The 27171-nt window shown below is 36.5% G+C and overlaps 1 protein-coding gene across 1 annotated transcript in view; it reads right to left on the minus strand.

Annotated features, from left to right (window-relative positions):
- EYS (eyes shut homolog) overlaps positions 1 to 27171 on the minus strand; it is a 1734738-nt gene that overhangs the window by 1320566 nt on the left and 387001 nt on the right. Inside the window, exon 11 of the mRNA XM_061207220.1 lies at positions 3912 to 4011. Coding sequence (XP_061063203.1) covers positions 3912 to 4011 — 100 coding nt within the window. The remainder of the gene's footprint in view (positions 1 to 3911; positions 4012 to 27171) is intronic.

Genomic DNA, 27171 nt, shown 5'->3' on the forward strand with positions numbered 1-27171 from the left:
TCACACGCTACATTAGCCCCTAACAAGAGTATCAGCCTGTCCTTTGAAGCTTTGAAACCAGGCACTGACTTCTCCTCTCTAGCTATGAATGTCCTAGATGGCATCTTCTTCCAAAAGAAGGCTGTTTTGACAAAATTGAAAACCTGCTGTTTGGGGTAGCTACCCTCATGAATTATCTTAGCTAAATCTTCTGGATAACTTGCTGCAGCTTCTATATCAGCACTTGCTGCTTCACCTTGCACTTCTATGTTATGGAGATGACTTCTTTCCTTTAACCACATGAACCAACCTCTGCTAGCTTCAAGCTTTCCTTCTATATCTTCCCACCTCTCTCAGCCTTTACAAAATAGAAGAGAGTTAATAAGGCCTTGTTCTGGATCAGACTTTGGCTTAAGAGAATGTTGTGGCTGGTTTGATCTTGTATCCAGACTACTAAAACTTTCCCCATATCAGCAATAAGGCTGTTTCACTTTCTTACCATTTGTGTGTTCACTGGAGCAGCACATTTAACTTCCTTCAAGAACTTTTCCTTTGCATCCACAACTTGAATTTTTGGTGTAAGAGGCCTAGCTTTCAGCCTTTCTCAGTTTTCAACATGCCTTCCTCACTAAGGTTAATTATTTCTAGCTTTTGATTTAAAGGAAGAGACACATGACTCTTCCTTTCACTTGAACACTTAGAGGTTATTAATTGGCCTAATTTCAATATTGATGTGTCTCAGGGTATAGGGAGGCCTGAGGAGAGGGAGAGAAACTAGGGAATGACTAGTCAGTGGAATAGTCAGAACACACACAATATTTACTGATTAAGTTCACCTTCTTATATTTGTGCAATTCTTGGAGCCCCAAAACAATGATAATAGTAACATCAAAGATCACTAATCACAGCTCATCATAACAAATATAATAATAATGAAAAGCTTGAAATATTTCCAGAATTACTAAATTGTGACACAGAGTCACAAAGTGAGCAAATGCTGTTAGAAAAATGGTGCCAATAGACTTGCTTACACAGGGATGCCACAAACCTTCATTTTGTGAAAAATGCAATATCTATGAATAGCAGTAAAACAAGGTATGACTGTAGTCATTTCTATAATAGTCACAGATATTAATCAAAATAAAATTGTATATATAAAATGTTAAACCATTTAGGATTACCTAAAATGACTATATTTTACATTTTTTCTGTTTTCTTCAAGCGTAAATTATTTTGAATTAGAAATCATTTATTTGTAATCATTCATTTCTTAATTAAACTTCTTTATTTTAGAATAGTTTTAGATTTACTTAAACGTCACAAAGATAGTGAAGAGAAACTGGACACTGCAACCAGTTTCCACTACTATAAACATCTTGTGCTATTATGTTAAGTTTTTCACAACTAATGAACTGACATTGATACATAATTTTTAATTAAAGCCCATATTTTATTTGGATTTCCTTAGTTTTGACCTAATGCTGTTTTCCTTTCCAGGATCCAATCCAGAACACCTCACTACTTTCAGTCATCATGTCTCCTGAGAGTTCCTCAGACTTTCCTTGTTTTTGACACTTTAACAGTTGTAAGGAGTACTAACCAGGAATTTTGTAGAGTGTCCCTCAATTGGGACTTGTCTGATGGTTTTCTCATGGTTAGACTGGGGCAATATGATTTCAAGCTGAAGATCATAAAGATAAAGTGACATTCTCATTACCTCATATTGAAAGTTTTGCTATTAACATGACTTATCACGGTTGATATTAACTTTGATCACTTGGCTTAGGCAGTTTTTGTCAGATTTCTGCTCTGAAAAGTTACTCTCCCCCTACACCCCATTTCCATACTGTACTCTTTGGAAGGTAGTCACTAGTTACAGCACAAACTTAAGGGGTGGGAAGTTATGTTCAACCTCCTTGAGTGCAAAGTATCTGCCCAAATGATTTGGAATAATTCTATATAGAAGATGTGTCTATTATTCCTATTTATTTACTTATATATCTATCATTTACTTTTATCAGTGTGGACTCATGGGTATTTATTTTATATTTTGGATAATAAACCAATACTCCTGTATTTTGCTGCTCAAAGGATTCTGGTCATTAAGAGTATCTTCAGTTGGCTCCTGTGTTCCTTTGAGATACTCTCATGGTTTTGTTTTCTGAGTACTTCATTGCTTTCTAGTATTATAAAATTCTCCACGCCCATTTGTACATTCCGTGTCATAGTCCCAGAATCAGCTAGATCTCTAAGGAGATCTGGTTCCTTTCACTGAGACTGGTATAAGAAACAGACATTTAAGCACTGGGTAAACTTTGCTATTTTTAAAATAAAATCTAAGTTTTTTATTGATTGGGATTGTTTAGACTATTCTCTATGCATCTTTAAAGATGTATAAATAAATATGTTTTGAATCCTACTACCCAAACATTATAAAATATTACCTACTGTATGGATTTTACATATATGTGTTAAAAAATTATTTAAAATTACAATTAAACACTTGAAGAATGTTAATTTCCAACAGGCAATGGGGTATTTATATGACTTATCTCATTTAATTCACATTCAAATCAATGAGGTAAATATTTTTAATCTCCATGTAACAGATAAGAACACTGTAATTTAGTGAGTTTAAATATATGCTAAATATTTGAAGTTAATCAAGCAATCATATTTTTGATTAATAATTTTAGAAGATACTCTCTAAGAAAATTAGGTACAACGTGTAAGAATATCTCATTGAATTACATTAAGTTGAGCAGCAAGGTGGTTACTTGTATGTGTTAACTTGACTGGCCGTAGGGTGCCCAGATTAAATGTGTTTTCTGGTGTGTCTGTGAGGGTGCTCCCTGATGAGATTAGCATTTGAATCAGTGGACCCAGTAAAGTAGATGATCCTCCCAGCTACTGAGTGAGCATTATTCAATCTGCTGAGGGTCTGAGTAGAACAAAACATGAAGGAAGGGAAAATGTGTTCCTTTTCTGCCTGCCTGCTTGAGCTGGGACGTTGGTTTTCTCCTGTCCTTGGACTGGGATTCACACCACTGGCTCCCCTGATTCTCAGGGCTTCAAATTAGACTGGAATTTCACCACCACTTTCCTGGGTCTCAGCTTGCAGACAGACAGCAGATCATGGCACTATATCTTATCATGGAGATTCATTATGAGGAATTGGCCCACACAGTAATGAAGGATGAAAGCTCTCATGATCATGTCTGTCTAAGTATATAGTTATAGATATATAGATATAACTCCCATTGGTTCTCTTTCTCTGGAGAACCCTGAATGACACAGTTTTTAAATTCCATGGTGTAGAAAAATATACTAAAGTTCAAGGAAGTATCCAGTGATTGACTTTCTGTATACTAGCTTGCACAACAATTTATCAAAACATATATTTTACAAGGCAAACCATACATTTTAGTTTTTAAAAAAAAAAATAATTCCTTAGCTGAAGCTAAAAAAGTATCATCAAAGTTGAAACCAGATTAAAAGTATCAGTTAATGGCTTACTCTATGTTAAGCACAATATAGCTATATTCAAAAATTAGATAAATGGTTACTTTAGAAAGAAAGAAAAAGAAAACCTTGACAATTTCATGAGAAATTGAATAATAGGAACAGTATTTCAAATATAACATGATAGCCTGGTTATTTTCTTCCTTACTTTTTATTTTACCATTTGCTTGTAAGGTGGTCTTTCTAATAAAAAATTAAGAAACTTGACTGTTTTAGTGGGTGTATAAACAAAGCATATTTCACTCTCGTTTTTGCCTAAGGGATAATTGGTTGGTCACTTTAGAAGCTGACTTTAAGGAAATGAAGAACCCATAATGTTGTTGGGAGACTGAAATTAGATCAGACAAGAGACACAAATGCTCTTTAAAGTTAATTATGTTTGCTTTTTCTTCTCTCTCGGTGGTCATTACCTTTAAATGGAGCCACACATTGACAGGAGTGATTACCAGCATGGCCAATGCAGGTGGCTCCATTCTTGCAGGGATGTGAAGCACACTCATCTACATCTATCTATTTCATATCTTGTACCTTTGAAAAAAAGTTAACAGATTTTAAGTTTCAATAAGTCAAACAGGTACCAGGTTATAACTCTTAAATTTGCTCAAGCATTTTAACCCTTAAGGGGATGATGTTTGAGATGAAATTCATGAGATAAGAATGCCACATATATTAGTGTCAGGGCTCATCTTACTACAGACTGCAACAACTTCTCTTGGAATTACTCAATGCAGACTAATCTCTGAGTTGGTGGATAAAAACTGCTTAGATGTGAACTAATTTATCTTCTGATTTGGAGTCTAGAGGTAGAATAGATGTTTCAGGTTATTGGAATGCAAATCAAACGTTAAGCTAAAGGAAATTTAAAGAGGAACAAAAAGGAAATACTAGTGAATCAATAACATCCTGTCATATGTCCCCCAGGGTGAAATGCTCTTTATAAAGGCACAGTTGTCAAATGGTACTTACCAATAAAACCAGTAGGACAGATGCATTTGAATTTATCCATGAATTCTGTAGATGTACTGCTCTGGAGGCAAGGTGATGAATCACGTTTCTTTCTATTAATTTTGTAAAGCAGGACTATATGGAAAGAAAGGAAAACAGAAATGTCCAGTCACTATCTAGTCCTAATATTTCCTTTTAACTATTCTGCTGTGCAGACTTCCCATTAGTGCTCCACCTAGAACTTGTGTTGCTAAAACTGACTTTTCATATTATATCACTTGGATTGTTTGTCAGTTTGCAGAGAGTTAAAAAATGTAGCCTAAACTGACACTGAATTGATTATTGACTTCTGATAACTAGTTTTTTGACAATATTTAACAAAAATAGAAAAAAATGACATTGACACATAACACATTGTACTTATAAATTAGATGAGTGGAAATCTTCCTAATATTATTAAAATGTTTTTCTCTAATATGGTGAAATGAATCTGGGCTGGAGAAAAATTAATGTAACATATATCTAAACAGGAAAGAGCATGTGTAATTAAATAGAAAATCTATTTGCATTACTATTTTCACGGACAAAATAAAATATTAAGTGACAATATGACATTAGAACATCAAGTGAAAGTGAAGAAAAGGTGAAAACTAACACTAAAAATGAATTTAAATACATTGATTAATAATTAACATGAAATTAAAATGAATAATAAAACAAAACTTTGTTTATACCTTAAAAATGTTTATTTGGTAATTTGCCTTATGGATCAACTGTGAAAAAAATATGGCACATTTAAAAACCTGGGTTTGTTCTTTGTAGTCAGGGATATACCAAAATTCATCTCTCCAGAAGACCTTGCTATCTGTCATGTAATTTTAAATCTTCTCAAGTTTTTGTTCATGATAAATAGTACATTAAGTTTATATAAGTGGCCACATATTTCCTGAGGATTATTATTCTTAAGAAGGTTAACCACATAAAACCAGTCTCTTAGGTTTAATAGGAAAAAAAAACACTGTTGGATTCATGGTTTTCAAAACAAATATGACTTTCTCATTGCCTAAAAGTTATGCAGTACTTTTATTTTTCAATCATTCCCATAGGAGTAGAATTAGGAACAGTTCGTGGGAGTTGGATACTGAGAACATTTTAACTTGTAATGATGGCAGTTAGATGGTATGTGCTTGCATATAAGGAAAGTATTAAGAGTTCTGCTACTTTTTCCAATCTTGGAAAGTAAAAGTCTGTCTATTATTAGAGTTTCCTCCTAATGTAAAACACACACACACACACACACACACACACACAAAACTACACAAATATTTTAACACATTATAGCTCATCAAAATAAGTGATATACTGTATTGACAAGGACTCCTGTAAGAGTTACCATGTTACTATGGTAACAGAATGGGTGTGGTGTAAAAAAAATATTACAAGTTTTAAACATAAGTGTAATGGACTTACAGCAAATAATTCTAAAAAACTGGCTCATTTACAAAAGCAAAATATTCATTCAACTCTAAATATATCTATTTCTGTGATGATGTGAAGATGTAGTAAGATAATCCAAGCAGTTATTATATGTTCAAATATTCTCCTGGAAAAAATTAATATGCATGTGTATGAGATGAATTGTATCTTCTAAAAATAAGGAATTACTTCCACCTCAAATTAACATTTGATTATCATAATTTTGGTTAGCAGTTGTGCCCACCCTGAAATCCATTCTGACACAGGCAGGAAAAGGTGTGTGAAGATCAACACAAGTGCTCCCATTTGCCCAGGCATCACTTAGGGACTCATGTACCTCAATCTCACAGTCTCAGTTAGAAACAAGCCAAGGATTTACTTCATTATAAACGTGTCAATGATGGAACTTACAACTAAGTCTAACGTTATGTTCAGAATATATGAGATTTTCAACTTGTCTGCAAAATATCAATACATTGTCTAATGCTATCAACTAGACTTTTACTTTTTCTGTTTTTGTTCTGACGGGACTGCAACTGTGGCTTGATTCTCATCTCAGTGAACCTAGGAGAGTTCAAAAAGTCCATTATCTTCTTAAAATTAAACTCATATATGACTGTTTATACATAACTGTGCAGTGTTAATCAAGTTGACTTTCCTTTGATGTCTTTTCCTTCAAAAACTGTCTGTTATACATATTGACATCCTTGTTTCGTTAAATTACTGTTGGTTCACAAATTGGCCCCAGTACACAGAGGGCAAGGAGAGATCAAAGAAAGAGGCAGATCTTTCCAGATTGGAAGGCAGCAGGTTTAATATGCAAGGAAACTCACTTATGAGGCTTGTCTTGTGTGCCACAAGATGACTAGATTTCAGCACTCACCCACCAGAATCTTAAAAGTTTATATAGAGGCTGTAACTGGGTCCAGTGCAGATGGTCTTAACAGCACCTTCCTCTCTCAAGGCTGCATCCTTGAAACAGCTCCTAATGTGGGAATAGTTGGCAGATCATACATTTCTAGGACAGGGGAGGGGATGAGGGGCCTCTCATTGCCTGGGTCCAGTTCTCTGGTCAACCGGCAGTCACATCCTCTTGATGACTTCTTCCAATGATTACTGTAAGCTAAATTATTCTCATTTTCAAAAATTACTTTAGACATTCCCTATGAGAAAAAGATGATATGTTTTTAGCAAAAATTTTTTTTTTTTTTTAAACATCTTTATTGAAGTACAATTGCCCCACAATGGTGTGCCAGCCTCTGCCCTACAACAAAGTGAATCAGCTACACACACACACATGCTGCCATATCTCCTCCCTCCTGCATCTCCCTCCCTCCCACCCTCCCCATCCCACCCCCCCAGGCGGCCACAAAGCACCGAGCTGATCTTCCCGTGCTATGCGGCTGCTTCCCACTAGTTATCTATTTTACACTTGGTAGTGTATATATGTCCATGACACTCTCTCACCCTGTCACATCTTACACCTCCCCCTCCCCATATCCTCAAGTCCATTCTCTAGTAGGTCTGTGTCTTTATTCCCATCTTGCCACTAGGTTCTTCATGACCTCTTTTTTTTTTTTTCCCTTAGATTCCATATATATGTGTTAGCATACTGTATTTGTTTTTCTCTTTCTGACTTACTTCACTCTGTATGACAGACTCTAACTCCATCCACCTCATTACAAACACCTCCATTTCATTTCTTTTTATGGCTGAGTAATATTCCATTGTATATATGTGCCACATCTTCTTTATCCATTCATCCGATGATGGACACCTAGGTTGCTTCCATGTCCTGGCTATTGTAAACAGAGCTGCAATGAACATTTTGGTACATGACTCTTTCTGAATTATGGTTTTCTCAGGGTATATGCCCAGTAGTGGGATTGCTGGGTCATATGGTAGTTCTATTTTTAGTTTTTTAAGGAACCTCCATACTGTTCTCCATAGTGGCTGTATCAATTTACATTCCCACCAACAGTGCAAGAGTGTTCCCTTTTCTCCACACCCTCTCCAGCATTTATTGTTTCTAGATTTTTTGATGATGGCCATTCTGACCGGTGTGAGATGATACCTCATTGTAGTTTTGATTTGCATTTCTCTAATGATTAATGATGTTGAGCATTCTTTCATGTGTCTGTTGGCAATCTGTATCTCTTCTTTGGAGAAATGTCTATTTAGGTCTTCTGCCCATTTTTGGATTGGGTTGTTTGTTTTTTTGTTATTGAGCTGCATGAGCTGCTTGTAAATCTTGGAGATTAATCCTTTGTCCGTTGCTTCATTTGCAAATATTTTCTCCCATTCTGAGGGTTGTCTTTTGGTCTTGTTTATGGTTTCCTTTGCTGTGCAAAAGCTTTTAAGTTTCATTAGGTCCCATTTGTTTATTTGTGTTTTTATTTCCATTTCTCTAGGACCTGGGTCAAAAAGGATCTTGCTGTGACTTATGTCATACAGTGTTCTGCCTATGTTTTCCTCTAAGAGTTTGATAGTGTCTGGCCTTACACTTAGGTCTTTAATCCATTTTGAGTTTATTTTTGTGTATGGTGTTAGGGAGTGTTCTAATTTCATACTTTTACATGTACCTGTCCAATTTTCCCAGCACCACTTATTGAAGAGGCTGTCTTTTCTCCACTGTATATGCTTGCCTCCTTTATCAAAGATAAGGTGACCATATGTGCGTGGGCTTATCTCTGGGCTTTCTATCCTGTTCCATTGATCTATATTTCTGTTTTGGTGCCAGTACCAAACTGTCTTGATTACTGTAGCTTTGTAATATAGTCTGAAGTCAGGGAGCCTGATTCCTCCAGCTCCATTTTTCGTTCTCAAGATTGCTTTGGCTATTCGGGGTCTTTTGTGTTTCCATACAAATTGTGAAATTTTTTGTTCTAGTTCTGTGAAAAATGCCAGTGGTAGTTTGATAGGGATTGCATTGAATCTGTAGATTGCTTTGGGTAGCAGAGTCATTTTCACAATGTTTATTCTTCCAATCCAAGAACATGGTATATCTCTCCATCTATTTGTATCATCTTTAATTTCTTTCATCAGTGTCCTATAATTTTCTGCATACAGGTCTTTTGTCTCCTTAGGTAGGTTTATTCCTAGGTATTTTATTCTTTTTGTTGCAATGGTAAACGGGAGTGTTTTCTTAATTTCACTTTCAGATTTTTCATCATTAGTATACAGGAATGCAAGAGATTTCTGTGCATTAATTTTGTATCCTGCTACTTTACCAAATTCATTGATTAGCTCTAGTAGTTTTCTGGTAGCATCTTTTGGATTCTCTATGTATAGTATCATGTCATCTGCAAACAGTGACAGCTTTACTTCTTCTTTTCCGATTTGGATTCCTTTTATTTCTTTTTCATCTCTGATTGCTGTGGCTAACACTTCCAAAACTATGTTGAATAATAGTGGTGAGAGTGGGCAACCTTGTCTTGTTCCTGATCTTAGTGGAAATGGTTTCAGTTTTTCACCATTGAGGACAATGTTGGCTGTGGGTTTGTCATATACGGCCTTTATTATGTTGAGGAAAGTTCCCTCTATGCCTACTTTCTGCAGGACTTTTATCATAAATGGGTGTTGAATTTTGTCGAAAGCTTTCTCTGCATCTATTGAGATGATCATATGGTTTTTCTCCTTCAATTTGTTAATATGATGTATCACGTTGATTGATTTGCGTATATTGAAGAATCCTTGCATTCCTGGAATAAACCCCACTTGATCATGGTGTATGATCCTTTTAATGTGCGGTTGGATTCTGTTTGCTAGTATTTTGTTGAGGATTTTTGCATCTATGTTCATCAGTGATATTGGCCTGTAGTTTTCTTTCTTTGTGACATCTTTGCCTGGTTTTGGTATCAGGGTGATGGTGGCCTCGTAGAATGAGTTGGGGAGTGTTCCTCCCTCTGCAATATTTTGGAAGAGTTTGAGAAGGATAGGTGTTAGCTCTTCTCTAAATGTTTGATAGAATTCGCCTGTGAAGCCATCTGGTCCTGGGCTTTTGTGTGTTGGAAGATTTTTAATCACAGTTTCAATTTCAGTGCTTGTGATTGGTCTGTTCATATTTTCTATTTCTTCCTGGTTCAGTCTCGGCAGGTTGTGCATTTCTAAGAATCTGTCCATTTCTTCCAGGTTGTCCATTTTATTAGCATAGAGTTGCTTGTAGTAATCTCTTATGATCGTTTGTATTTCTGCAGTGTCAGTGGTTACTTCTCCTTTTTCATTTCTAATTCTATTAATTTGAGTCTTCTCCTTTTTTCTCTTGATGAGTCTGGCTAATGGTTTATCAATTTTGTTTATCTTCTCAAAGAACCAGCTTTTAGTTTCATTGATTTTTGCTATTGTTTCCTTCATTTCTTTTTCATTTATTTCTGATCTGATCTTTATGATTTCTTTCCTTCTGCTAGCTTTGGGGTTTTTTTGTTCTTCTTTCTCTAATTGCTTTAGGTGCAAGGTTAGGTTGTTTATTCGAGATGTTTCCTGTTTCTTGATGTAGGCTTGTATTGCTATAAACTTCCCTCTTAGAACTGCTTTTGCTGCATCCCATAGGTTTTGGATCGTCATGTCTCCATTGTCATTTGTTTCTAGGTATTTTTTGATTTCCCCTTTGATTTCTTCAGTGATCACTTCGTTATTAAGTAGTGTATTGTGTAGCCTCCATGTGTTTGTATTTTTTACAGATCTTTTCCTGTAATTGATATCTAGTCTCATAGCGTTGTGGTCGGAAAAGATACTTGATACGATTTCAATTTTTTTAAATTTACCAAGGCTTGATTTGTGACCCAAGATATGATCTATCCTGGAGAATGTTCCATGAGCACTTGAGAAAAATGTGTATTCTGTTGTTTTTGGGTGGAATGTCCTATAAATATCAATTAAGTCCATCTTGTTTAATGTATCATTTAAAGCTTGTGTTTCCTTATTTATTTTCATTTTGGATGATCTGTCCATTGGTGAAAGTGGGGTGTTAAAGTCCCCTACTATGATTGTGTTACTGTCGATTTCCCCTTTTATGGCTGTTAGTATTTGCCTTATGTATTGAGGTGCTCCTATGTTGGGTGCATAAATATTTACAATTGTTATACCTTCCTCTTGGATCGATCCCTTGATCATTATATAGTGTCCGTCTTTGTCTCTTGTAATTGTCTTTATTTTAAAGTCTATTTTGTCTGATATGAGAATTGCTACTCCAACTTTCTTTTGATTTCCATTTGCATGGAATATCTTTTTCCATCCCCTCACTTTCAGTCTGTATGTGTCTCTAGGTCTGAAGTGGGTCTCTTGTAGACAGCATATATATGGGTCTTGTTTTTGTATCCATTCAGCCAGTCTGTGTCTTTTGGTGGGAGCATTTAATCCATTTACATTTAAGGTAATTATCGATATGTATGTTCCTATTCCCATTTTCTTAAATGTTTTGGGTTTGTTATTGTAGGTGTTTTCCTTCTCTTGTGTTTCTTGCCTAGAGAAGTTCCTTTAGCATTTGTTGTAAAGCTGGTTTGGTAGTGCTGAACTCTCTCAGCTTTTGCTTGTCTGTAAAGGTTTTAATTTCTCCATCAAATCTGAATGAGATCCTTGCTGGGTAGAGTAATCTTGGTTGTAGGTTTTTCTCCTTCATCACTTTAAGTATATCTTGCCACTCCCTTCTGGCTTGCAGCGTTTCTGCTGAAAGATCAGCTGTTAACCTTATGGGGATGCCCTTGTGTGTTATCTGTTGTTTTTCCCTTGCTGCTTTTAATATGTTTTCTTTATATTTAATTTTTGATAGTTTGATTAATATGTGTCTTGGTGTGTTTCTCCTTGGATTTATCCTGTATGGGACTCTCTGTGCTTCCAGGACTTGATTAACTATTTCCTTTCCCATATTAGGGAAGTTTTCAACTATAATCTCTTCAAATATTTTCTCAGTCCCTTTCTTTTTCTCTTCTTCTTCTGGGACCCCTATAATTCGAATGTTGGTGCGTTTAATGTTGTCCCAGAGGTCTCTGAGACTGTCCTCAGTTCTTTTCATTCTTTTTTCTTTATTCTGCTCTGCAGTAGTTATTTCCACCATTTTATCTTCCAGGTCACTTATCCGTTCTTCTGCCTCAGTTATTCTGCTATTGATCCCTTCTAGAGTATTTTTAATTTCATTTATTGTGTTGTTCATTGTTGCTTGGTTCTTCTTTAGTTCTTCTACGTCCTTGTTAAATGTTTCTTGCATTTTGTCTATTCTATTTCCAAGACTTTGGATCATCCTTACTATCATTATTCTGAATTCTTTTTCAGGTAGACTACCTATTTCCTCTTCATTTGTTAGGTCTGGTGTGTTTTGACCCTGCTCCTTCATCTGCTGTGTGTTTTTCTGTCTTCTCATTTTGCTTATCTTACTGTGTTTGGGGTCTCCTTTTCACAGGCTGCAGGTTCGTAGTTCCCGTTGTTTTTGGTATCTGTCCCCAGTGGCTAAGGTTGGTTCAGTGGGTTGTGTAGGTTTCCTGGTGGAGGGAATTAGTGCCTGTGTTCTGGTGGATGAGGCTGGATGTTGTCTTTCTGGTGGGTTCGTCCACGTCTGGTGGTGTGTTTTGGGGTGTCTGTGGCCTTATTATGATTTTAGGCAGCCTCTCTGTTAATGGATGGGGCTGTGTTCCTCTCTTGCTAGTTGTTTGGCATAGGGTGTCCAGCACTGTAGCTTGCTGGTCGTTGAGTGAAGCTGGGTCTTGATGTTGAGATGGAGATCTGTGAGAGATTTTCGCCGTTTGGTATTACGTGGAGCTGGGAGGTCTCTTGTGGACCAGTGTCCTGAAGTTGGCTCTCCCACCTCAGAGGCACAGCCCTGATGCCTGGCTGGAGCACCAAGAGCCTTTCATCCACACGGCTCAGAATAAAAGGGAGAAAAAATGGAAAGAAAGAAAAAAAGAGGATAAAATAAAATAAAATAAAGCAATTATATTAAAAAATAAGAAAAAAAAATTATTAAGAGTAAATTTATTAAGAAAAAAAATTTTTTTTAATTTTTAAAAATAGATTTATTAATTTTTTATACTAAAAATAAGAAAAAAATTATTTAGAAAAAATTTATTAAGAAAAAAATTTTTTTAATTTTTTAAAATAAAAAATATGAAAAAACTTATTAAAAATTTTTTTAAAAATAGAAAATAAGGAAAAAATTATTAAGAAAACATTTATTAGGGAAAAAAAAAAATTTTTAAGCCAAAAAAAAAAAAAAAAAAAACGGACGGACCTAACCCTAGGACTAACGGTGAGAGCAAAGCTATACAGACAAAATCTCACCCAGAAGCATACACATCTACACTCACGAAAAAAAGGAAAAGGGGAAAAGTTAATATATCCTGCTCCCAAAGTCCATCTCCTAAATTTGGGATGATTCGTTGTCTATTCAGGTATTCAACAGATGCAGGCACATCAAGTTGTTTGTGGAGCTTTAATCCGCTGCTTCTGAGGCTGCTGGGAGAGATTTCCCTTTCTCTTCTTTGTTCGTACAGCTCCCGGGGTTCAGCTTTGGATTTGGACCCGCCTCTGCATGTAGGTCCCCTGAGGGCGTCTGTTCCCCACCCAGACAGAACGGGGTTAAAGGAGCAGCTGCTTCGGGGGCTCTGGCTCAGTCAGGCCGGGGGGAGGGAGCGGTACGGAGGAGGCGGGGCAAGCCTGCGGCGGCAGAAGCCGGCGTGACGTTGCAGCAGCCTGAGGCGCGCCGTGCGCTCTCCCGGGGAAGTTGTCCCCGGATTACGGGAGCCTGGCCGTGGCGGGCTGCACAGGCTCCCGGGAGGGGCGGTGTGGAGAATGACCTGTGCTCGCCCACAGGCTGTTTGGTGGCGGCAGCAGCAGCCTTAGCGTCTCATGCCCGTCTCTGGGGTCCGCGCTGATAGCCGTGGCTCGCGCCCGTCTCTGGAGTTAATTTAAGTGGCGCTCTGAATCCCCTCTCCTTGCACGCCGCGAAACAAAGAGGCAAGAAATGTCTCCTGCCTCTTCGGCAGCTGCAGACTTTTTCTCGTGCACACTCCCGGCTAGTTGTGGTGCGCTAGACCCTTCAGGCTGTGTTCACGCAGCCAACCCCAGTCCTCTCCCTGGGATCCGACCAAAGCCCGCGCCTCAGCTCCCAGCCCCCGCCCGCCCCGGCGGGTGAGCAGACAAGCCTCTCGGGCTGGTGAGTGCTGCTCGGCGCCGAGCCTCTGTGCGGGAATCTCTCCGTTTTTCCCTCTGAGTCCCTGTTGCTGTGGGATCCGCGCTGATAGCCACGGCTAGCGCCCGTCTCTGGAGCTCGTTTAGGCGGCGCTCTGAATCCCCTCTCCTTGCGCGCCGCGAAACAAAGAGGCAAGAAAAATTCTCTTGCCTCTTTGGCAGCTGCAGTCTTTTTCCCGGACTCCCTCCCGGCTAGCACCGAAGCCCGAGCCCCAGCTCCCAGGCCCCGCCCGCCCCGGCGGCTGAGCAGACAAGCCTCTCGGGCTGGTGAGTGCTGGTCGGCACCGCTCCTCTGTGCGGGAATCTCCGCTTTGCCCTCCGCACCAATGTGTCTGCGCTCTCCTCCGTGGCTCCGAAGCTTCCCCCCTCTGCTACCCGCAGTCTCTGCCCACGAAAGGGCTTCCTAGTGTGTGGAAACCTTTCCTCCTTCACAGCTCCCTCCCACTGGTGCAGGTCCCGTCCCTATTCTTTTGTCTCTGCTATTTCTTTTTTCTTTTGCCCTACCCAAGTACGTGGGGATTTTCTTGCCTTTTGGGAGGTCTGACGTCTTCTGCCAGCGTTCAGTGGGTGTTCTGTAGGAGCAGTTCCACGTGTAGATGTATTTCTCATGTATCTGTGGGGAGGAAGGTGATCTCCGCGTCTTACTCTTCCGCCATCTTGCCCCTCCCCCCAGCAAAAATTTTAAGGATAGAACATGTAGTGAGATTTGTCTTCTGTTTACTTGTGGTACTCATCATCTGAACTCCCTTGTACCTGGAGAATTATCTACTCAATGACTCTTTGATAAAGTTAGAGATCACCTCTCAATATAGAAGGTGAAAATGCAAGATATTTTCTTTCCCGGTCTCAGATACCCCTAAATGTGAGTATGCAATATAAAGCTGGCTAGTATCATGGACCCACCATGAGATTTGAAAGGACACTGGTAATGGATGAAAATGGGGAAGGAGAATTCATTTTTTCTGCAGGTGGCAGCATCAGGACAATCACCCAGTTGTCAAGGGCCCCAGCATCTGTGTTCCTCAGTGTCAGGGCATCCCTCCCATGGATGCTGTGATAGTAGACAGTGTGCCCTTGTCTGCTATCTGGCTTCCCTTGTTCATGTCAGATTTTCAAATCTGGTTAAAGATATTAACTTTAGCAGACAAAATCTCCAAAACAGCTGCTATAAATATCAATATGTTAAAAGTATTAAAGGAAACTACATTTAAATAATTAAATTAAAATAGAATGACAAGGACACAATAAATATGGGATTCCTATAGGGAAATAAAAACTATAAAATAAATAAAGGGAAGTTCTATACTTGAAAATTCAAATAACTGAAGAGAAAAGTTTTCTAATTGGGCTTAATAGCAGATGTTATGGAGCAGAATAAATAATCAGTGAATTTGAAGATAGATCAATAGAAATTACATATCATAGTCAGAATCCACTAGCACTCACTGAAACACTAAATAATCCCATAAAAGTTAACTTTGCTTCCAAATCATTGGCTTTTGTTGCATAACATGAAGTTGGGTTTTAATCATATTTCTAGGCACCCATTTCTATCTTCATTAACTTATTTTTCTCTTTCTCTCTTTCCCACCTAGCCTCTTGGATTTTCCCAAGCATTAACCATTCATCCTGTTTTCCTCCTGTGTCCTCTGCATTCAGGGCTTTTCTTACACTCCTGTAAACATATTCCCTACAACCATAGTTCTGGTACTGGCTTTTGATTTAATTCCTAGTATTTGTGTCAAACTTATTCCTAGTCATATTGTTTTCTCAAATTAAACACCTCAAAGCACTAAATTCTTCTCCAATTAAAATGTTATTATCAGTAATATAATAATTCATATATTCAATAATAGTTAACTAAATTCTCCTCAGGTGCAAAATTTAGGAATAATTTTAGATTATTTATTCCATGCCTGATACTTTTAGGAAATGAATGTATATTGGTAATCACAACACATACCAGTAAATTTTATTTGCAGAGGGAGTATATTTATATACAAATCTATTTACTGCAATTTTATTCAATGTTATTGTCATGTTTTGCATTATAGCCTTTAGCAAAGTGCCAGGAGCATGTCTTATTTAAAAACAAATGAGGAAAATAAAGCCATCATATTATGAACATATTTATGTTATTAATGTCATTAAAATAAAATAATAATTGAAACATAGGGAATTTAACAAGTGTAGTTTTTAGAAAAAGTTGTTTATTTAGTTTATCTATTGTATTAAAGACAACAGAACTATATAATTCCAGTATAATGAGGAAAATACTGTGTATTTTTCTATGTATTCCAATATCTGGATGAAAATTTAAAATTTGAATTTTTTATATTTATATATATTATATACTGAGTGTTATATATTTTATAACAAATTTCATGAAATTTTGTTGAAAGTTTTCCCATTCATATGCATATATGTGTACATTATTTTTACATACAATCATTGCATAATAGTTTACTATTTTCTTTATAATACAAAAATTTCTGATTTTCATATCTAAAGGTATTTAATTACATATTCTGACTAATGGCTCCATATTGCACAATTAACCTAAACACTTATCTTTCTACCCTCTGGAAAGTTCTGTAAAGTAAGGAATTAAAAAAAAATAAAATAATCTTCAAGAGGAAAGAGATTGATAAAGGGAAGTTGTCTTGTATGGAATGGCTATTTCACGAATTTTGCATTGATGAAAGCTAATATGAGTAAGGTAATGATGAAACATGGACAAAGCTGAGGAGGCTCTTCATGGTTGAGTCCTAGAAACAGGTCAACAACTCTGTTACCTTTCTGGGAAAATTCAATGGACAATAGAGAATTTTTTTAAAAATTATGCTCATTTTCCTCAGGGAAATATGGACAAATATTACATCCACAAAACGAGAATAAGATGATACATAAAGGAAATAATCAAAAAAACTTAAAAGACTCATTAGTATTGACAGTATTATTGTGAAAATAAAATCTATTATAAGAGTAGGGAAATAGAGTGAGTCTCTAAAAAATATATTACAAAACTGTAGTAAAGGAAAATCTGAGAGAAAAATGAAGTCATATATAAAACCAATTCAAGTATGCCATCATTCAAAGGAAGTACAGAGATAAAAGAAACGTCAGCTAGTTGATAGAAGAAATATGCTACAGTTTATGAGACGTGAGTTGTTATTTAGGAGCAATAAAAGATCTAGTCTTGTCATTTCATTACCACAAAATTTCAAAACATCAAGGATAGAAAGAAAATTTTAAATGTTTCTGGAGAAAAAAAAAAACACTTGGAGTAGTGAAAATAATAAAAACATCCTTCCCTCAAACATTCTCAGGAAGTTACTTTAAGATGTACTACTGATAAATCAGGGCAATAAGGAAAAAAGAGAAATGTTATATGAAACTAATTTGGGAATTCAGTGACAAGATATCACATGATAATGGCTGGGAAATATCATTATCTAAATTAGAACATGAAATCAGTGAGTGCTGAAGAAATTATTTTTTCAAGGATAGTTTTGTGGCTCCATTCCACATATAAAGTGGATGTGAAGCTGTACTACATTTGTAAAACTTACTAATAAATTAATTTACTTTTTATATACAAAGGAAGAAGTCACTGAGAAATTTGAGCAGACATTTCAAAATGTACAAAGAAGGTCATGGTATGAATAAACAAAACTTTGACTTGGTTTGAACAATTGATTCAGTGTAAAAAAAAAAAAAACTATGTGATCTCAAAGGTAGAAATATTGTCCTTCAAATGGATTTGGGTTGCAACATAGGAAACTTCAGAAAAGAAATATAATTCAAGTGTCACTTCTTCAGTGAAGAGTATTTGCATATTCATAATAAAGTAAATGTTGGTGACTTGTTTTCAACTTTTTTCAAGCAAGCACAGATGGTTTAATTATACTTACATTAATGTATTCAAATAATGACAATATAAACACAACATTTTGGAGGTGAAATGGGTTAACTGGGAAAGTGAAGAGTAAGGGCAGTATATCCTTAAATTTAATAAAAGTCAGGATAAGTTATCTAAATTTGATTAAGAAATAGAAGCTTAAAGGTATTATTTGACATGGTCAACATAAGAGCTAAAAATAATATTTATTGAGAGAAAGATTTAGAGGAAACGTGGATCAGGGAATTAATGAAAATAAGATTCATACAGACAATGGAGAACCAATAAAATCTGTAATTAAATCACAAAACTCAAAAGGAAAAATAAAATTTTGTATGAGCAAATTAAGGCACTAACAGAAGAAATAAAGTAAGAAACTATTTAAATATGTTTGTCTGCATTTCAGAGTTGAAGGTAAGAACTGTTCTGAGAATCTGTTGTTTTTTATTGTAAGTTCTTTCGATTTCATTTACCATGTTCATTGTTCAATTTGATTTTTTGTTTGTTTTTAAATACTGTAACAGTTTCAATAACATTTTGTGAAAATATCTCATCGCTTATGAGATACTTGAATTTAAAGGGATGAGTATACAAGATTAGTGTGAAGTTCATAAAAATGCCTAGTTCTGTGACTATCCTTAGGTAAACTAGGATTCATGGTTCTCAATTTTATAATAAAAAAAAACAAAGTTAAAGTTACCTTTAAATCTCAGTTTTTATTTTGCTATATATAAAGCTTTCTGTGACACATTTACCCATGATTCATGAATTACTAAATTATGCAAAGCATATTTTATAGTTAACTAGAATAAACACATTTCACTATACTTTAGTTAATTTATAATCAGTATCTCTAATTGAATAAGATATTTGAACAAGATAATAGTTGTTTTCTATAAAAATAAAGAATCATGTAACAACAAGAATGTGGATTTAGTAAGAGAAATAAATGTAAAGAACTCCTTTAAGAAAAGTTAATAGCTGATGGATTATGAAATATCTTTATCAATTTCTTGCAAAGTAAAAAAAAAAATAATGTCACTGAACTGTTTGAGAGCCTGAAGGTGGCATTTCTATTCCACTCAGTTATAACTACAATAGCTTATATGCCAAAACAAAGCAAGATTTCCATTTTATGGGGAAAAAAGGATAGATTGTTTTCTTTAACTGTGAAAAACATTTTATTGAGTTTCTGTGCATCTCTCTTACTATTACTTTAGATACAAGGGATTTTCAGAAAAAAAGCTTGAAGTTCTCTAAAATCCCCTATTTTGTTGGGTGGTTTATCTATCTATCTCCAGGTCAGACCAGCTGGATCAGAATTACCCAGTATTTACTATCCTTACATCCACTCACTTCTGTAATCCCCATAACAACCTTACTAGGCAGGTATTGTTCTTATTTCCACTTAAATGTGTGGGAGTTGTGTGAATAGAGGTTATATAACTTGCTTATGCCCCTCACCTGGTCAGTGATGAACTGTAATTTAAATTCAAGCAATCTGCTATCAGATGTATTTGTTCTTCATACTGCGTTCATTTTAATGTGATCTCTTAATTCAGATAATCACCCCATATATTTCTGGTTATTCATGCTCATAAAATAACTCATTTGATTACCAAATGACATGTGACTCTCCCCTCATCTCCTGTTCTGGATTTCCCTATCAAAATGCTGCCTGTTGTAGTGTCTCCTGCCAAGGATTTTGGGTCCCTAAAATCTCAATGAAGGAGACTTATCAAGAATCACCCCAAAAAGCTAAGGCAGGCGTCCTAAAGCAAACCAGTCCTGGTTTCCTATAATCACACCAAAGGAACTATTAATCTATTTCGTTATCCATCCACTCATCTGTGCATATCAGTCAGGCCTGTCCTGGGGAAGATTTGAGAACAAGTGAAATAGAATACAGGAAATTAGTCTTAAAGTTGAAGAGTGAGAGAAAAAAATATAGTGGGTTTATAACATGAATTTGAAAATATGGTTAAAAATGCCATATCTTAAAGATTTTAGTTGGTTCACTAACTTCATCTTAAATTTGTAGCAGGCAGTATAGAGGAAAAGCATTGCAGTGTTCATTACATAACAATACATTATTGACTCAAGAGAAAGAACAATTGATACTAAGGCCAGACAGAAATGTCGCTAGATGGTCCTCTTAGGGAGGGCATTTCCAAGACATTCTTGCAGATGACACAAAATGAGTTTCATAGCTGTTTCTTAAAGTTTCCATCAATATGATCTATTTTTACGCCCATCAAAGTTCAAACCAGTAAACAATTCTGTAGAAACTTAGTACATTTTTCTTCTTAACTACATTTAGAAATGGATTATGGGATATCTGAGGCACAAGTATATTTACTTATTTTTTAATTCATTAATTAATTAGTTAATTTATTTATTTTGGCTACATTGGGTCTTCAATGCTGTGTGTGGGCTTTCTCTAGTTGCAGTGAGCAGGGCTTCTCATTGTTGTGGCTTCTCTTGTTGTGGAGCATGGGCTCTAGGCACACGGGCTTCAGTAGTTGTGGCATGTGGGCTCGGTAGTTGTGGTTCATGGGCTCTAGAGCACAGGCTCAGTAGTTGTGGCGCATGGGCTTAGTTGTTCCACGGCATGTGGGATCTTCCTGGACCCGTGTCCCCTGCCTTGGCAAGCAGATTCTTAACCACCGGTGACAGGTATATTCAGATCTTCCTCACAGGCAATTGTTTCCCTCCAGTCTAATTTTTGATAAGGAAATAAGTTTTTGATTATACTGAGTAATAAATATTGGGGTCAGTGGTATGTTGCTTTCACTACAAAATAAAAACTGCAGGGCTTCCCTGGTGGCGCAGTGATTGAGAATCTGCCTGCTAATGCAGGGGACACGGGTTCGAGCCCTGGTCTGGGAAGATTCCACATGCCGCGGAGCAACTAGGCCCGTGAGCCACAATTACTGAGCCTGCGCGTCTGGAGCCTGTGCCCCGCAGCAAGAGAGGCCGCGATAGTGAGAGGCCCGCGCACCGCGATGAAGAGTGGCCCCCGCTCGCCGCCAACTAGAGAAAGCCCTCGCACAGAAACGAAGACCCAACACAGCCAAAAATAAATAAATAAATAAATAATTTAAAAACAAAACAAAACTACATACTTCAGCAAACAATTGCTTTTTTGCAAGTATTCAGGCCAGGGTGACATAATTTTCTAGAAATTGAGAAGCTTATTGTCAAACCAAAAGTTTCACTAAAGTTAAACAAGCAAGACAGAACTTATTTAAGGTTATGGTAATAGGGGAGAGCTTGACTCCAGTGTGACAAAGGATGAGAGAGTTTTTAAAACTAAGGCCTGTGATCGTAGGCAATATGTGTTTGCTAATTGGCCTTACCCAAAAGAAAGTAAACTTCCTCAGTCTTCAAGATGCGAGGCAGTTTTACAACTTGGATCCAGATATTTGCCAAAGTTGGGCTCCTGCCTACCCACAGAGGCCAGGAAGCAGGGCGCTATCTTCCCCAGTGATTGCGTAACAAGAGCGTGGCGCTCAGATCCTTGAGAGAGACAGCCCTGAGATGTAGAATCTTCAAGATGCCTTTAAAAAGATGTCTTCAAAGGGGCAGGGGAAGAAATTACAACCTTTTCTGAACTAAATGCTTCAAGAAAAGGGAGGAGAGGGATGTCTGTGTTTAGACCTGTTGAATTCTATAAAGGAATAAGGGTGAGAAGGGGAGAGACAGAAAGGAGAAGACACTGTCTAAACTTCAGTCAACCTGAGGGCAACCCCAAGGCTAAAGTCTTGTGATGGATAAGACACTTGGTGAAGATTCCTACAGCCCTGGAGTTCCCAAAGAGTGGAAGGACATAATAAAACATCAATTTATATTCTTAATATGATTCTCTTCTCACTCTCTGGTGAAGTCTAAGAAACATGGCTCTCCTCTCCACATTAAGTGAATCAGATCAGCACCTCCTCCCTAGGGTCCTGATCCCTAAATATATCTCTGAGTTGTCTGACCCCAGCTTCCTCTAATCAAACTGAATGCTTACTGCTACCAACTTATATTTCTAAAAGAAAACTGTCATGAAATACCCTATAATTTCAGCCTTTAACTGATTCCCCACCCCTCATCCATATGTTGAAGCTCATCTATTCAACAGTTTTAACTGATGAAAAGAGGGAATTTATGAACTCAAACATCAGGAGGGTTTGACAATATACCTACAAATAAGACATATATTTGTTTTCTTTTTTCAAATTTGACTCTTTGATTTTAAAGTTATGTAAATCTTGAATTTTACACCATATTTAATCCCTCTTAAGATATCATTCATTCAATACCACAATGCATACAAATCTGTAGGGAAACTTGACAGTCCAAGATGAAGCTTTAATTACTTTTGCGATGTTCACTAAACCTTACATACATCCCCAGAGTATAGAGCTCTACCTGAGAAATCTGGATTTAGAGGATAAAGTAAAAATCCCCAAGTACTTCAGAATCTGTGTCTGGGATACCTTCCTGGCAATATCTCTCACCCTGCTCCTTTTCTCATGCATCCTGTGCTCCAAGCAACAATGACTGTTTAAGTGCCTGCAATCTTGCTTGGTTTCTTTTTGAAACCTTGATCAAAAGCCATCTCATGAAGCCTCTGCCTATTTTATCCAGGCACGGGCAGTTACTTCCACCTTCTATAGCATTTACACCTTCCTCTGCAGGCAGGTGCTTATGTATCCATTCGGTATCTCTGGCACTTGGAATAGTTACTGACACATATTGGTGTTCAAAAAATATGTGTTAAATGAATGAAAAAGTATCAGTGACTGAATGCACATAAATGGTAATGGTGGTATTATATCTCTAAAGGACAGAAAATCATTCCCAATCCTGTTTAGGACAAATCATTAACAAAACGCTAAAATTCCAAGTGATATAATGAATATCATAAAGATTGTCAGAAACAGAATTTATGATTGACTCTTTTCAATTTCTGCTTATGTTCCACATGATTTGACAAAAATAGGCTGCATTTAAGATGTACGTGTATATCATTTTAGAGCTTTCATTGCCAAAATGTAGATGGAATTTAAATGAGATTTCTAATTTGATTCAGTGAGCTGTGTTAAAGTCTCCTCTTGTTTGACAAATAAATTATTAAGCATAACCAGTTAGAATACATTCAATAAAATAGCAGTCATTCATCCTTTTAGGTTTTGAATTTCTAGAATGCAAATAATCAAGCATTCTGCATCTTATTTTAAAATAAGTTTTAGATGTTAATTTCTAATAATCTTAATTTTTCTTCCTAATATATTTCCAGGTCTGTATTTCAATTCTGGCTAAAACACACACAGTTTCTTTTTATCTGTTTCTTGGTGATATTTTCTTCAACAAGATTTCTTCAATTGCTTGCTCCCTCTAGGCTAACTCAGACTGTGCTAGGTTTCTCTTCACAGAAACCGTAAAGGAGGAATGAGCCAGGGACAAAGAAGCAAACCTAATAATCAGATTCCTGTTTCACACACAGTATATCAAACAGTCTGTGCTTTCTTTACGCTGTCTCTTCAGTTCCTTCATAGCCTTTATTTCTTTTGTGGTTTGACCAGATCCTAAAATTCTTTCCTATCCTCTCCTGCCCATTGGTTGTTGCTATCGTCTTTTATTTACTCATTGTTTTATTGAAGCATCCATTTTTCTGTCTACTATTTCCAGGTCACATAATTGAGACCATCAATCGATGTATAGAAAACCTCAACCATACAATGACGTCTACATGACAAAGACTCACAAGTGGAAATTTCCTTTCCTGACTGAACTCCAGGATTGAAAAACTAATTAAATACCAGTTGGTAACAGCACTTGGATATCTATTAGGCATCACGAATGCAACATGGGCAAAACAAAACTCTATCTGAGCAGTTCTACCTTTATTTTTCCTTATTTACTATGAAAAATTACAAAACCTAAGAATTGTTTATTCCTCCTTACCTTCATTGAACTGATCAGCAAGTCCTGGGTACTTTTCCCCAAAAAATATCCCAAATGTGTCTATTTATCTCTATCTCAATTACTAATATCAAAGTCTGTCATAATTATTTCCCTCCCAAAATGAGAATAATATTTTAGCTGGTTTCTTTATTCTAACACTCACTCTACTACCGTAGACATCACACCCAGAGTGATTTTTGAAAATATAATATAATTACAATATATAAATCCCATATGACAGCTTCTGGCAGTACTTCAAATAAACTCCAACCTCTTTGCCTTATATGATGTGGTGTCAGCTAACAACCCACACCACTCCTTTCTTGCTTAATTAGTTTCCAGGTACATTGGACATCTTCAGTTTCTTAACACACCAAACTCACTTTAACCTGAGGGTTTTGTACCAGCAGCCCTCTAAACCTGGAATGCTCACCCTGGGATAACTCTTTTTTAGTTGTTTTATTTTTATTTTCTTTATTGGAGTATAGTTGATTTACAATGTTGTGGTAGTTTCTGGTGTACAGCAAAGTGACTCAGTTATATAACATAGATATTCTTTTTCAGATTATTTTCCATTATAGGCTATTACAAGGTATTAAATATAGTTCCCTGTGCTATACAGTAGGACCTGGTTGTTTCTCTATTTTATATATATAGTAGTGTGTACCTGTAAATCCCAAGCTCCTAATTTATCCCATCTCCCCCCAGCTCAAACACATTCTAAAAAAATCTACATTTTCTTGCTCCCCTCGACAATATTTTATGATTTTGATGTCTTACTTGATTGATTGATTGATTGATTTTAACTTCTTTATTGGATTATAATTGCTTTACAATGGTGTGTTAGTTTCTGCTGTATAACAAAGTAAATCAGCTATACGTATACATATATCCTCATATCCCCTCCCTCTTGCGTCTCCCTCCCATCCTCCCTATCCCACCCCTCTTGGTGGTCACAAAGCACCGAGCTGATCTCCCTGTGCTATGCGGCTGCTTCCTACTAGCTACCTATTTTACATTTGGTAGTGTATATATGTCCATGCCACTCACTCACTTCGTCCCATCTTACCCTTCCCCCGCCCAAACCTCAAGTCCATTCTCTACATCTGAGTCTTTATTCCTGACCTGCCCCTAGATTCTTCAGAACCATTTTTTTTTCTTTTAGATTCCATATATATGTGTTAGCATAGGGTATTTTTTTTTCTCTTTCAGAATTACTTTACTCTGTATGACAGACTTTACGTCCATCTACCTCACTACAAATAACTCAATTTCATTTCCTTTTATGGCAGAGTAATATTCCAGAGTATATATGTGCCACATCTTCTTTATCCATTCATCTGTCGATGGACATTTAGGTTGCTTCCATGTCCTGGCTATTGTAAATAGAGCTTCAATGAACATTGTGGTACATGACTCTTTTTGAATTATGGTTACTCAGGGTATATGCCCAGTAGTGGGATTGCTGGGTCATATGGTAGTTCTATTTTTAGTTTTTAAGTAACCTCCATACTGTTCTCCATAGTGGCTGTATCAATTTACATTCCCACCAACAGTGCGAGAGAGTACCATTTTCTCCACACCCTCTCCAGCATTTATTGTTTGTAGACTTTTTGATGATGGCCATTCTGACTGGTGTGAGGTGATACCTCATTGTAGTTTTGATCTTCATTCCTCTAATGATTAGTGATGTTGAGCATCCTTTCATGTGTTTGTTGGCAATCTGTATATCTTCTTTGAAGAAATGTCTATTTAGGTCTTCTGCCCATTTTTGGACTGGGTTGTTTATTTTTTATTTTTTTGATATTGAGCTGCGTGAGCTGCTTGTATATTTTGGAGATTAATCCTTTGTCAGTTGCTTCATTTGTAAATATTTTCTCCCATTCTGAGGGTTGTCTTTTCATCTTGTTTATGTTTTCCTTTGCTGTGCAAAAGCTTTTAAGTTTCATTATCTCCCATTTGTTTATTTTGTTTTTATTTCCATTTCTCTAGGAGGTGGGTCAAAAAGAATCTTGCTGTGATTTATGTCATAGAGTGTTCTGCTTATGTTTTTCTCTAAGGGTTTTATAGTGTCTGTACTTACATTTAGGTCTTTAATCCATTTTGACTTTATTTTTGTGTATGGTGTTAAGGAGTGTTCTAATTTCATTCTTTTACATGTAGCTGTCCAGTTTTCCCAGCTCCACTTATTGAAGAGGCTGTCTTTTCTCCACTGTATATTCTTGCCTCTTTTATGAAAGATAAGGTGACCATATGTGCATGGGTTTATCTCTGGGCTTTCTATCTGGTTCCATTGATCAATATTTCTGTTTTTGTGCCAGTACCATACTGTCTTGATTACTGTAGCTTTGTAGTATAGTCTGAAGTCAGGGAGCCTGATTCCTCCAGCTCCATTTTTCGTTCTCAAGATTGCTTTTGTTATTTGGGGTCTTTTGTGTTTCCATGCAAATTGTGAATTTTTTTGTTCTAGTTCTGTGAAAAATTCCAGTAGTAGTTTGATAGGGATTGCCTTGAATCTATAGATTGCTTTGGTTACTATAGTCATTTTCACAATGTTGATTCCTCCAATCCAAGAACATGGTATATCTCTCCTTCTATTTGTATCATCTTTAATTTCTTTCATCAGTGTCTTATAATTTTCTGCATACAGGTCTTTTGTCTCCTTAGGTAGGTTTATTCCTAAGTATTTTATTCTTTTTGTTGCAATGGTAAATGAGAGTGTTTCCTTAATTTCTCTTTCAGATTTTTCATCATTAGTGTATAGGAATGCAAGAGAGTTCTGTGCATTAATTTTGTATCCTGCTACTTTACCAAATTCATTGATTAGCTCTAATAGTTTTCTGATAGCATCTTTAGGATTCTCTGTGTATAGTATCATGTCATCTGCGAACAGTGACAGCTTTACTTCTTCTTTTCCAAATTGGATTCCTTTTATTTTTTTTCTTCTCTGATTGCTGTGGCTAAAACTTCCAAAATTATGTTGAATAATAGATTTGAAAGTGGGAAACCTTGCCTTGTTCCTGATTTAGTAGAAATGGTTTCAGTATTTTACCCTTGAGAACAAAGTTGGCTGTGGGTTTGTCATATATGGTCTTTATTACGTTGAGGTAAGTTCCCTCTATGCCTACTTTCTGGAGGGTTATTATCATAAATGGGTGTTGAATTTTGTTGAAAGCTTTTTCTGCATCTATTGAAATGATCATATGGTTTTTCTA

Source organism: Eubalaena glacialis, chromosome 12, assembly GCF_028564815.1.
Source record: "Eubalaena glacialis isolate mEubGla1 chromosome 12, mEubGla1.1.hap2.+ XY, whole genome shotgun sequence".
Lineage (NCBI taxonomy): Eukaryota > Metazoa > Chordata > Mammalia > Artiodactyla > Balaenidae > Eubalaena > Eubalaena glacialis.